Source organism: Lepus europaeus, chromosome 3 (assembly GCF_033115175.1).
Source record: "Lepus europaeus isolate LE1 chromosome 3, mLepTim1.pri, whole genome shotgun sequence".
Taxonomy (NCBI): Eukaryota; Metazoa; Chordata; class Mammalia; order Lagomorpha; family Leporidae; genus Lepus; species Lepus europaeus.
This window is the reverse complement of record NC_084829.1, coordinates 76536332-76550048: the sequence shown is the minus strand read 5'-3', so window position 1 is coordinate 76550048 and position 13717 is coordinate 76536332. Positions and strand designations below refer to the sequence as shown.

The 13717-nt window shown below is 37.9% G+C and overlaps 1 protein-coding gene across 1 annotated transcript in view; it reads left to right on the top strand.

Moving 5' to 3' along the window:
• Positions 1-13333, top strand: part of LCA5 (lebercilin LCA5) — a 40515-nt gene extending 27182 nt beyond the window's left edge. The window contains exons 4-9 of the mRNA XM_062186402.1: positions 163-300; positions 2452-2548; positions 3253-3395; positions 7863-7995; positions 10918-11805; positions 12868-13333. Of these exons, the coding sequence (XP_062042386.1) occupies positions 163-300; positions 2452-2548; positions 3253-3395; positions 7863-7995; positions 10918-11777 (1371 nt within the window). The 3' untranslated portion in view covers positions 11778-11805; positions 12868-13333. The remainder of the gene's footprint in view (positions 1-162; positions 301-2451; positions 2549-3252; positions 3396-7862; positions 7996-10917; positions 11806-12867) is intronic.
• Positions 13334-13717: the final 384 nt, after the last annotated feature.

Below are 13717 nucleotides of genomic sequence, written 5' to 3'. Positions count from 1 at the left end.
CTTTATTTCCCAGTTTATGTTCATGGACACTCAGCCCAGTCTGATTTGTATGTCTTGTACAGTACTACCAAAAATAACATTTTGACACTGCCAAGTGCTGTGTTTTACTGTTGGATTTTTCTAAAAATGCTCTTTTTTAAAAAAATGTGTTTGTACACATAGGAACTATCAAAAAACCTTGAGCTAAGTACTAACAGTTTCCAGCGACAGCTGCTTGCTGAAAGGAAAAGGGCATTTGAGGCTCATGATGAAAATAAAGTTCTTCAAAAGGAGGTACAAAGACTGTATCACAAATTAAAGGTGAGCGGGTTCTTTTCAGTTGTGTTCTTCCCTCTGTTAGATGAAAACCAAATATATATTATGTATGTGTATAGTTTTTTTAAGATTTCTTTCTTTCTTCCAAAGGCAATTGTGGGGTGGGGTGCAGTGGGGTGGGGTGCAGTGAGGGGAGACACAGGGGGATTCCCCTTCCATCTGCTGGTTCACTCCTCAAATAGCCCCAACACCCAGGGTCAGGCAAACAGAAGCCATGAGTCAGGAACTCCATCCAGAGCCTCCATGTAAGTGGTGAGGCCTAAGCACCTGGCGCATCTGCTGCTGCTTTACCAGGCACATTAGCAGGGAACTGGATCAAAAGTGAAGCAGCTGGTTCTTGAACTGGCGCTCATATGAGATGGTGGCATTGCAGGTGGCAACTTAAGCCACTGCACCACAGTACTGACTCTGAAAACAAAATATTTAAAACATTAATTTGTATTCATATTTATAAGTTGGTATAATATAATTACAAAATTTTAATAGTTGGCACTTGGAAAAGACCTGTAGATTTAATCTCTCTAACACCATAAAGCACTGAATACATTCACAAGAATGATGTAACAGAAATAAATGATAAGATCTTAGAAGAAATTACGGGAACTAGTATTTTCTATATTGCATGTCCAAATAATCACATGTTCTTCTGCAGGCTAACCCTGTGACTGAATATTTTTAAAGTTTCAAATAATACCTTTCATTTCACAGTGCTTAGAGGATGTACTCAATTCAAAGTATTCATTTTTGTTAATCAGGTATAATTTTTTCTAGAAGTCATTCATTGGTGGGTTGAAATTTTGTGTATAATAGTACAAAACTGTGTATTCTCTCACAGTTTTCTCTTTGTTAATTAACATCTCAAAAAAAAATCTGTAGTCCTCTGATGAACAAGAACACCTCTGTTTAAGAGTGGTCTCATTTTTAACTCATCAGTAACTCAGAAAAAAAAGTATACACACACATATACATACACACAACTGCCTGAGCATCCATTGCTGGTTCACTCCCCAAATGCCTGCAGCTGCCATGGGAGCCAGAAACTCAATCCACGTCTCTTACTCAATTCACATCTCTTACATGGGTGACAGGAACTCAATTACTTGAGTCATCACCACTACCCTTCAGATTCTGTATTAGGAGGAAGGTGGAGCCAAGAGTTGAGCCCAGGCACTCAGGTGTGGAAAGTGGATATTTCAACTGATGTGTTAACCACTAGGCTAAACATTTGCCCCCATGTTGGACACTGGAAAAATCATTGCTGTTCCCTAACCTAAAGATGCTAGAGACATTGCTTCCTCTAGTTTGATATTTAAAAGAGAAGCTTAACCAAGTATATTTCAATTTCATAAGGAAAATACAGGCTGAAAAAGTACGGTTTTTTAAAATAAATTTATTTCTATAAAGGGAATAAGTTTCATATATACAGTTTTAAGAGCATAATGATACTTCCTATCCTCCCTCATTCCCTTCCTTCCATCGCCCACCTCCTTCCTTTCTTTTTTCTTTTAATTTTTGTAATGGCATGCTTTATAATCACAAACTTAATACTCCACTAAATAAAGAATTCAACAAGAAGTAAGTAAAGGCCGGCGCCGTGGCTCAACAGGCTAATCCTCCGCCTTGCGGCGCCGGCACACCGGGTTCTAGTCCCGGTTGGGGCGCCGGATTCTGTCCCGGTTGCCCCTCTTCCAGGCCAGCTCTCTGCTGTGGCCAGGGAGTGCAGTGGAGGATGGCCCAAGTGCTTGGGCCCTGCACCCCATGGGAGACCAGGATGAGCACCTGGCTCCTGCCATCGGATCAGCGCGGTGCGCCGGCCGCAGCGCGCCTACCGCGGCGGCCATTGGAGGGTGAACCAACAGCAAAGGAAGACCTTTCTCTCTGTCTCTCTCTCTCACTGTCCACTCTGCCTGTCAAAAAATTAAAAAAAAAAAAAAAAATTAAAAAAAAAAAAAAGAAGTAAGTAAAAAGACCACTGTTCTTCAGAAGTATAGACAAGAGCTATAAACAACAATCAAATCTCAAGATGTTAATTTCACTCATAAAAATCATATATATTTTTGTATTCTATATATTAGTTACCTCAAAGCAGAGAAAACTGAGATTCTGCTTCCTTAATTCTGTTGGGTTTGTTTTTAGGAAAAAGAGAGAGAACTGGATATAAAAAACATATATTCTAATCGTCTGCCAAAGTCCTCTCCAAAGAAAGAAAAAGAACCTACATCAAGAAAAAGTGGTATGGTTGTTATTACTGTTGAAAAAGTGATAGGTTAGATATTGTTAATAATAAGATAATTCTGAAGTTCAAGGAAAGGAAGGGAAAGAACTTCATTGAAATATATTTAAATATTTTTTATAATTTACTTTCTTTTGGTTAAATTTTAAAAATCTTTCCAACTTTCTTAGTTTTTCTCCCATAAGGAGAGAGTTCATTAAAATTGTGCTTTACTTAATGTTTTGAAATTTTTTTGTTGAAATTTTAAAACTTTTATGAAGATTCATTCATAAACATACCCTAAAATAGAGAATACTATAGTGAACTTTATCATCTATATATCACCTAGCTTTAACAGTTGCAACTTTTACTAATTTTATTTCAACTATTTTTCCTAGAATATTTTAAGAAAAAATCCATGTCATTTCATTTCACTCATAAATATTGTTATGTATAACTTTACTTTTGTTCTTTAACAAAATTATAATTTCCTTCTGTGATTTGCAAATGTGTTAAAACATAAATTTTATAAAAGCTTATTAGCATTTGCAGTCAAAATGGCCCACATATTAAAAAAAAAAATCCTAGCAGCAATAATAATATTCACTGAGCTAAGCAAAACTTACACATTATCTCATTTAGCTAGTGAGTATATTCCAGTTGAATTGTATATATTTTAGCATTGTTCAATAATTTGGAAAATTATTTTATGCTTTTCATTATAGCTGCCTGCCAGAGTGATTTTACAGACCTATGTACAAAAGGAGTGCAAACCACTGAAGACTTTAAGCTGGAAGAATTTCCTATAACACCACAAACAATTATGTGTTATGAAAAAAAATGGGAGGAGCCAGAACATCTTCCTTTGGTGAGTTTAGCAATATGATTACATGCAGTAGGTTTGAAGTTATTCCTAAAAACACAGTATCAAGCATTTTAAAATTTCAGCAGTGAAGCTAGTGCTATATCTGTATGAAAGTACAACTAGATTTTAGAGAGAACATCTGTGCATTTTGTTAAATTCTTTGGATTGACTCTTTTTGTTTCCATTGCATTTTTAAATAAGTTTACTTACTTATTTGAAAGAGAGAGATCTTTTATCCACTGATTTCACCTCTCAAATGCCCACAACATTGGGGCTGGCTGAAGCCAGGAGCCAAGAATGCCATCTGGTTGTCCCATGTGGTTGGCAGGAACCCAACCCCATGAGCCTGGTCATCATCTGCTGCCTCTCAGGGACATGAACAGGAATCTATCAGAACTAGAGGGGCTGGGACTTGATCCCAGTCACTCCAGTATGGGATGCAGGCGTCCTAAGCTGTGGCTTAACGTGCTGAGCCACAGTACTAGCACCAGTTTAAGTTGCATTCTTCAGGTGCTTCAGAAAGATTGAGTATTTCTTCTGGTGGAGACTCCTTAAAGAAAAAATTTGCTTTCTAAGCTTATTACCTTTAATCTACCCAGATAGTCTTAGAAAACCCTGAAAGTGGTAGCCAGTGATGTGGCACAGCAGATTACGTTGGGGCTGCCACTGTGATGCAGTAGTAGCACCTGTAACACCAGCATTCTATATGGGCACCGGTTCAAGTCCCAGCTGCTCTACTTCAGATCCAGCTCCCTGCTAATGTGATTGGAAAATGCAGCAGACGATGGCCCAAGTCCAGAGGCCTTTGCACCCACGTGGGAGACCTGGAAGAAGCTCCTGGCTCCTGGCTTTGATTGACCCAGCTCGGGCCATTGTGGCCATTTGGGGAGTGAACCAGCAGATGAAAGATCTCTCTCTCTCTTTCTGTCTTATTCTGCCTTTCAAGTAAATAAATAAAATTTTTTTAAAGAGTTTCAAAAAACAGCCTGGAAAGATTTTATGTTTTTTTTTTTAAAAGATTTATTTTATTGGCTGGCGCCATGGCTCACTTGGCTAATCTTCCGCCTGTGGCGCCGGCACCCTGAGTTCTGGTCCCGGTTGCTCCTCTTCCAGTCCAGCTCTCTGCTGTGACCCAGGAGGGCCGTGGAGGATGGCCCAAGTGCTTGGGTCCATGCACCCACATGGGAGACCGGGAGGAAGCCCCCAGCTCCTGGCTTCCGATTGACGCAGCGCCGGCCGTAGCGGCCATTTGGGGAGTGAACCAACGGAAGGAAGACCTTTCTCTCTGTCTCTCTCTCACTGTCTATAACTCTACCTGTCAAATAAAAAAAAATATTTATTTTATTTATTTGAAAGAGTTACAGAGAAAGGTAGAGACAGAGAGGTCCTCCATCCGCTGGTTCACTCCCCAGATGGCCGCAACGGCTGGAGCTGTGCCGATCCGAAGCCAGGAGCCAGGAGCTTCTTCCGGGTCTCCCACATGGGTGCAGGGGTCCAAGGACTTGGGCCATCTTCCACTGCTTTCCCAGGCCATAGCAGAGAGGTGGATTGGAAGTGGAGCAGCTGGGACCCAAACCGGTGCACATATGGGATGCCAGCATTTCAGGCCAGGGTGTTACCCCACTGCGCCAGTGCTGGCCCCAAGATTTTATGTTTAATAGCAAATTGTAGTAGTTTTTCAATGATTTGTAAGAATTTGACTAGATTTAATTTTTGGAAGAATTTTACATGTTAACTGAATGTTAAAGCAATTCAGAGTTGAAATCACAGAGTCTATGTTCATTTAAAGAAACTCTGCTGAGTTTCTGGAAAGTCCTTTTATTCTAAAAAGTTGTATCTTTTTTTTTTTTTTTAAAGATGTCTTTATTTATTTGAAAGACAGAGTTACAGAGAGGGAAAGAGAAATCTTCCATCCACTGGTTCACTCCCCAAATTGCCACAACTACAGGGGCTGGGCCAGTCTGAAGCTGGGCCAGGAGCTCCATCCAGGTCTCCCATGTGGGTACAGGATTCTAAGCATTTGGGCCATCCTCCGCTGCTTTCCCAGGTGCATGAGCAGGGACCTGGAACAGAAGTGGAGCAGCTGGGACTCAACCAGCACCCATATGGGATGCTGCTGCTATGCCACAATGCCTGCGCCAAAAGGTTTTATCTTTAGTGTTTTCAATTCAAACTCCAAAGAAAACAAAGCTCCAGGGATCAAGAATAAGTCATATATATAGTGGTTTATTTTTTACTTGATAAGCTTCCCAGAGACAACCTCTGATAGTATAAAGCAGAAAGGGTGGACTAATTTGGTGCCTCTGTGTGCTCTAGTTTTTTATTTGTTAATTTCTATTTCAGTTTTGTTTTTCAATTTAGGCAAGTTAGTTGCATCTGCTGAGTTTGTTTCTTGTATTTGTACTACCATCGACACTAGATCATGTTGATTTTTCCCTTAGAAATGATGAAATGTGGAATAACAAAGAATAACTGCTTAAAAGGATAAAAATGGTCTTAAGATTCAACAGAAGCAGCAGCAGCATGATTTATTGAGAAGAGTTAGCTCTGCTCTTTAGATAAATGGGTGACTTGTTGGAGCCTCCATTTCTTCATCTATATAATGGGGGTGGCTTACTTTTCAGGGTTGTGATAATGACTGATTATAACGTTGAGAAAGCTCTTGAGACTGAGTCTGCTAATGTAAAGGGCCTCAGCAAGTTGTGGCTTCTTTAGAACACAGGCTGAGTTGCTCCTGGAAAAAGACTCAATATGGTGGGTCAATTATAATGAAGGTTTCTTTTTCTTATGATAGGTAGTCTAGGAATAGGTAGCCCGGATTGGTAGACACTCTCGTTCTGTTGTAGTTATCTGTCTTGTTGATCTTCCATTTTGAAGCATAGTTCTCTCTCTCTCTCTTTTTTTTCTTTTTTTTTTTTAAGATTTTATCTAGGGCCGGCGCCGTGGCTCAACAGGCTAATCCTCCGCCTAGCGGCGCCGGCACACCAGGTTCTAGTCCCGGTCGGGGCGCCGGAACTTGTCCCAGTTGCCCCTCTTCCAGGCCAGCTCTCTGCTATGGCCAGGGAGTGCAGTGGAGGATGGCCCAAGTACTTGGGGCCTGCACCCCATGGGAGACCAGGTTAAGTACCTGGCTCCTGGCTTCGTATCAGCGCGGTGCGCTGGCCGCAGCGCGCCGACCGCGGTGGCCATTGGAGGGTGAACCAACGGCAAAAGGAAAACCTTTCTCTCTGTCTGTCTCTCTCTGTCCACTCTGCCTGTCAAAAATAAAAAAAAATAAAAATTAAAAAATAAAAAAAAAGATTTTATCTATTTATTTGACAGAGTTACAGACAGAGAGAGAGACAAAGAGAAGGTCTTCCTTCCATTGGTTCACTCTCCAAATGGCCACAATGGCCAGAGCTTTGCCAATCCGGAGCCAGGAGCCTCCTCCGGGTCTCCTACCTGGGTGCAGGGGCCCAAGGATTTGGGCCATCTTCCACTGCTTTCCCAGGCCACAGCAGAGAGCTGGACTGGAAGAGGGGCAGCCGGGACTAGAACTGGCGCCCGTATGGGATGCTGGCGCAACGGGCGGAGGATTAACCTAGTGTGCCAAGGCGCCGGCCCATAGTTCTCTTTTGTGTTGTTGGAATTGGCTCACCAGCACTGTGGGAAAGAAGAACTAAGGAAATAGAGAGCAAGCAGCTTTTCTTTTGATGTAATCAGAAGTTGCACACATTCTTCACTTACCTACCTTCCGTCGTTCCTTTCTAGCTGCGAAGGAGGCTAGCAAATGTAGTCGTAGCTAGTAACCCTGTGCCCTGCTGAAAGATAGGAGATTCTGTTAGTAAATGGAAGAATGTAGAAAGGGACACTATGGCACAATTCTCTACCAGACAGTCTTTAATAATAGATGTTGTACTTTTCTAAAACAACAATTATACATACACTTATTCAAAGGGGCCATAAGAAACAACAGTTTGTAAGTTTGTAACAGTTTATTTGATTTAACTTTTATAAAATTTATTAATTGGAGACTTTGGACATAGTATAAACCTGAAATGCAATTCAGTGCAATTGTCGCTACCTGTGTTATTCAGTATCTCAGTTGGCCATCATAGTTGGTTAATAACCATTTTGATGAACTGAATTAATCAAATTTTGTTGTGAAAGTGTATAAAGTAAAGAAACTTCTGAAACTTGTCTTTTCAGAATTTTATATAAGGTATTGTCTTTACTTATGATATATTGGTTCTGATATGTTTTATAAATATTTCTTTAAAATTTTAATTAAGAAATAATATAGTAAGCTTTTAAAACATCTTTCAAGCGATGGCATCTTACTTATAACTTACTGATTTATTATTTGAAAATTTGTTTTATTTTTAACTTAGTTGGTAATCATGTCTAATGGAAGGATGAATCTATGATGCTTAAATCTCCCCTCCTTTTCTATATGCAACTTTGCATTTTAAAAAAATGTATACATATTAGGACCTGCCATCCCAAGTGCAAGATGAGCATGAAGAAACAGGGATTCTAAGCCCAGTTGTGGAAAGAGAAGAAAAATTCATTAAAGATCAAGGACTCCATGTTGTAAAACAGGAGATTGAGAAGCTGGAGGATGGTAAGAAAAAGTTTGTTTAAGCAACTGATAAGTCTGCATCCCTTGAGAAGGAAAGGGTTAGCATCCCCTAATATCTTCCAGCTGAACTGTGAATTGGTTTTACAGAACAAGAAAAGTTTGGTGCAGTGATGGGGAGAGTATATATATATATAAGGAGTCACATTTGTACGGAGTTATTAAGGAAAGAAAAAATCAGACTGTTAGTTATCACTATTTTGGGTTAGGTAATATCAGCAAACTATCTTAAGAAAGTTCAGATCAAGTATAATTCAGGTAAAGGAAAAAATTTCTTTGGGTATTAATTAAAGCTTGAGGAAGAGGCCACTGAGAGAACTCTTTGTAGCTTTGGTCTTGAGACTCTAGTCCACAGATTAGTTTACACATAAAAATCAATGATGTGTGATCTGGAATATATTCCTATAACTTTGATTTTAATGTGTAATGTAAATCTTTAATGTGTTCAGCCATTAGTGTGGAAATTTGATGAACCTTTTCACAAAGTTTCAGAAACTGGAAATGAACTTTAGGAACATATTCATTTCCATCTGGATATCAATGCTGTAAAGATAGGTGCAAGAGTGATCTCAGTCTCTAATCTTTTGAAGTGTTCTTCAGTTTAGTAGCTACTCACAGAGAAATCTGTTTTTCTCTTGAGCTGAAGAAAGTGGGATATAAATTCACAACCCAATTATTTCTTCAATTAACATATGTATGTGTGTGTACGAGTATGTGTGTATATGCGTGTATACTGTGTAAACACTTACAGTTCAAATAGAAGTTGTGTTCATATTGTTGGCTAATGCCCAGAACAGGCTACTTTCATATAATAAAGAACAGAATAGAATATTAGGCATTATGGATAACTGTCAAGGTAAAATAGGAATAAAAGTAGTTAAAGTTGTCATTTTGTCCTTTTAACTGATATTTTTCTTACAGTCTATATGGAATGATCTCTTATCAGTAAGAATACATGGTAATTATTCAAGTTACCAGATTTAGAGTATTCTTACATATTTTCAATGGTTTTTAATTTGGAGATAATTTCAAAGTTATCAAAAAAGTGACAAGAATAGTCAAGTAACTATTTGTGAATTGTATACCTCATCCTATACCCTTAAATATTTCCCCAAAACAAGGACATTCTCTTACACTATTTCAACGTTGTTTTCAGCTTCAGGAAGTTTCATGTGAATAAAACATGTTTACCTAAGCTACTATCCATATTACAGTGGTGTTAGTTGGCACAATATTGTTCTTTATGGCCTTTTCTTTTCACATCTCTTGGTCTCCTTTAATCTGGAGCAGTTTCTTGGTTTGTGTATGTGTATGTGCGAGAGAGAGAGAGAGAGGGACGAAGGGAGGTGGTTGAAGGGAAAAGGGAGCGAAACATTTTTGATAATTTTGATTTTGATAATTTTGAATACAGACCCATTTTTAAAAACAAAATGTTCCTCATTTGGAGCTTGGCTGAAGTTTTGTTTTAATTAGATTTAGTTTAATTCATCTTCTGTCAGAATACCACATTAAATGATGTCATGTCCTTCTCAGGATATGGCATCCAAATGTTTAATTTATTTTTAAGTTTAAAAGTTTTTGCTCCACCCATCCTACCACCTACCATTTGGTTTGTAGTACTACACTGTATGTATATGAAGGCAGAGAACTTCTTCTCTACCCTTACTTTGAAGAATGAATTTTTTTTATAAAAGTGAATCTTTTTTAAAAACTTTTATTTAGTAAATATAATTTTCGAAAGTACAGTTTATGGATTACAATGGCTTCCCCCCCCCCCATAACTTCCCTCCCACCCACACCCCTCCCATCTCCCGCTCCCTCTCCCATTCCATTCACATCAAGATTCATTTTCAATTATCTTTATATACAGAAGATCAATTTAGTATATATTAAGTAAAGATTTCATCAGTTTGCACCCACACAGAACATAAAGTGTAAAATACTGTTTGAGTACTAGTTATAGCATTAATTCACATTGGACAACCCATTAAGGACAGAGATCCCACATAAGGAGTAAGTACACAGTGACTCCTGTTGTTGACTTAATAATTTGACACTCTTGTTTAAGGGTGTCAGAAATCTCCCTAGGCTCTAGTCATGAGTTTCCAAGGCTATGGAAGCCTCTTGAGTTCGCTGACTTCGATCTTATTTAGACAAGGTCATAGTCAAAGTGGAAGTTCTCTCCTCCCTTCAGAGAGAGGTACCTCCTACCTTGATGGCCCCATTCTTTCCACTGGGATCACACTCGCTGAGATCCTTCATTTAGGTCTTCTTTTTATTTTATTTTATTTTATTTTATTTTATTTTATTTTTTTGCCAGAGTGTCTAGGCTTTCCATGCCTAAAATATTCTCATGGGCTCTTCAGCCAGATTTGAATGCCTTAAGGGCTGATTCTGAGGCTAGAGTACTGTTTAGGACATCTGCCATTCTATGAGTCTGCTGTGTATCCCACTTCCCATGTTGGATCGTTCTCTCCCTTTTTGATTCTATCAGTTAATATTAGCAGACACTAGTCTTGTTTGTGTGATCCCTTTGACTCTTAGACCTATCAGTGTGATCAATTGTGAATTGAAATTGATCACTTGGACTAGTGAGATGGCATTGGTACATACAACCTTGATGGGATTGTATTGGAATCCCCTGGCACGTTTCTAACTCCACCATTTGGGGAAAGTCCGATTGAGCATGTCCCAAATTGTATCTTAAATGCAATACACACTATATATATTACTTTCTACTCCAAGAATAACAAATATAGAAATGAAATTGATAACGTATACCCTTACTGTGTTTAAAATACTCAAATTAGATAAAGATGGCTATTTTGTAAAAGATGGTAGTTGAATTTTCTATTTAAAAATATGGACCGCTATAAAATCCCATTTTTAAAATTTGATTTCATACAGAATGGGAAAGAGAAGAACTTGATAAAAAGCAAAAAGCAAAGACATCTTTACTGGAGAGAAAAGAAGTGCCAGAGTTGGAAACTGGAAGGTACCAAATGGAAATGTATCAAGTTCAAAATATTGATGCATTGGAAGAAGAGGAAGAAGAAAGATTAAAGAGAGAAATGCTGCTTGCTAAACTGAATGAAATCAACAGAGAACTCCAAGATTCTAGGAATCTAAAATGTCCTCCTTTGCCGTTGTTACCTGATTTAAAATCAAAACTGTACTCTCCAGATAGAAGCTGTAAATCATACATGTTCCCTGAATCCTCAGAGAGATTTCTTAATGGACATCATTTGCAAGATATCAGTTGTTTAACACCAAAAGAGGGTCAGAATCCAGGAAATCCTGGAAGTCCCGCCTCTCCACATGAGTTTGCATTTGGTAGCTATGTGCCTTCCTTTGCCAAAACGACACGGAAGTCAAACCCATTTGGCCAAAAGAGTGGCCTCTTGGATTTCCAAAGAAACTGTATGGAAACTCCAAGTAAGGATAATCTAGATTTAATTACACGAAAAGAGAAAAAAGCTAATCTGATGGAACAGCTGTTTGGTGCCAGTGGCAGCAGTACCCTTTCCTCTAAAAGCAGTGACCCAAACTCTCTGGCTGGCAGCACAGGAGACTTTGAACCTCTCAGTTTTCTCTCTGGGGATAAAAGCAGCCGAGGTAGAGAACATGATGAAGATGAAGACTTTTTCTTCAATGAGGCAAAAAATGTTAATCCAAGTAGACGCCGATTAAAAAATGCAAACCATAAACCAGCAGTAAAAGCAGTTGATTCTGTAGAAGATGAAATTGAAGAAGTAGTACTGAGATGACTGACTAGAGTATACATTTTTTCCAATTGTAAATATCAAAATATTTTCATACAGTATTTATTATAAACATTTAGATCTTAATGTTAAAAATCCTATTTAAGGAATTATTTTAATAGCTAAATACAGTACAGTTAAAAAGAAGCAGATGATATCTCTATACCACATAGTTTGCCAAGAATGAAGGAGGCTCCTTTGAGTGAAATGAAAACTAGAGATATGTCTTGCTTCCTTTTGACTTTTTGCTTACAGATAGCTTTTACCTAAGTCAGCTCTATGGGGAATCTTACTTCACTGGAAGTTGTATTCATTTCCTACTTTGATCCATATTTATTTATTGATTGATTTTTGATCATATCCTCACAGTCTTCATACTGGTTGTTGAATGATAATTAAGGGTGAAAAGCTCTGTAATTGGAAATATAACTCCCAGGTGATGGAGAACCAGTGCTACTTGGTAGTCCTGCCCTTTATGAGTAGAGGCCCAGGTCCCTGTCTACATGGCAAGGCTGAAGTACTCTTCAGTGATAAAACAATGATGACATTGAAGTTTCCCACGCCTCTGAAAGTACCCACAGTTAAACATGAGTCAATTTCCAAACACCATCTCCTGAAATCACTTAGGTACAACTCTGCTAGCATGTTAGGTGAAGTTAAGAAAACATTTCTCTCTACATGGACAGTCCTCTGTCATGTCTGCCCTTGACTTGGGTACTGTTTAATTCCTCTTCTTTGTTTTTCTACACTCTTTGTATCTCACTGGCTAGATATAAGATTTCATACCAAATACAAGGGATAGAAGAATTTTTATCCTTATAGGAAAATTTTCAACTCATAAATTATGTTCCCAGACTGATATTAATGTAAAATTTTTAATGTGTAATTTATAAGATTTGAGCTTACCCTTAAACCAAGGAGACAACAATAATACATACTACTGGGTTTCTAAGACTAATTTTAAAGCAACCTTGCCTAAACATTTTTTTTTAGAGATGGGGCATCTATGTGTAGGGGCTTCTCTGGGATTTGTAGGGTGCATAGTTCTCTGTTGAAATGCGTTGGTCTTCTTATGGCTGTTTGTCCTTCACTTCAGCTGCAAAGGAATTGATGACCTTGGATTATGCTGAGTGTGATTGATCTTTAAGAAGCAGTAATACACCACCAACCAAGGAGAAAACACTCCTAAAATGAAGAGTGGCCGAAATAGTCTGTGGGAAGAATAAAACATTTAGATTGGCACTTACTGCAAAGTGAGCTGTGTTTTTGAAGAAGTCACTATGTAATTGCTCATAGTATGATTGCTGAGGCCAAGCATATGTGCTGATGAGAAAGAGTTATTGTTGTGTATTGGGTTCTTACAAATGTTTATTATTGAATATCATTTCATGACTATTTGATAAGACTCACCTGGTTAGGTCTCTAATTGAAAGATGTACACCCTGTTATCCTTTAAGTTGTGTTCCTGTTATTTATTTGGAACATAATCTTTCAAAAGTGCTAAACTATTAAAATATTTTCTTAATAAAGAGATTTTTATGTCTGATATAAATAAGCATTTACTATGCTACAAATCATTCTGTGTAAAACACAATATTTGTAATAAAGTTCTTGATAAAATATTGTGCAATATTACTTTTGTTCATAGCTGCTCATTTTTCTGTCAAAAGTATTCTAGCTTTTGTCTTATTTAAAGGTTTTTTTTAAAAGAAAAAACTTTAGTAAATTTTATATTCAAGTAATTTTAATCAGTTTCTTGCTTTTTTCTATCTAATGGTCTCTAACCAGATGGGCCAAGAATTATTAAAATTAAACCTCAAATTAAGTTGTAGACTAAAAAGCATTATGATGTTAAGCATTAAACTTACTTATATTGAAATGTATAGAGCAGGTTTTTCTTTACCAAAAAAAGCTTAGAGTGAATTTTTTTCTAGATGTCAAGTTAA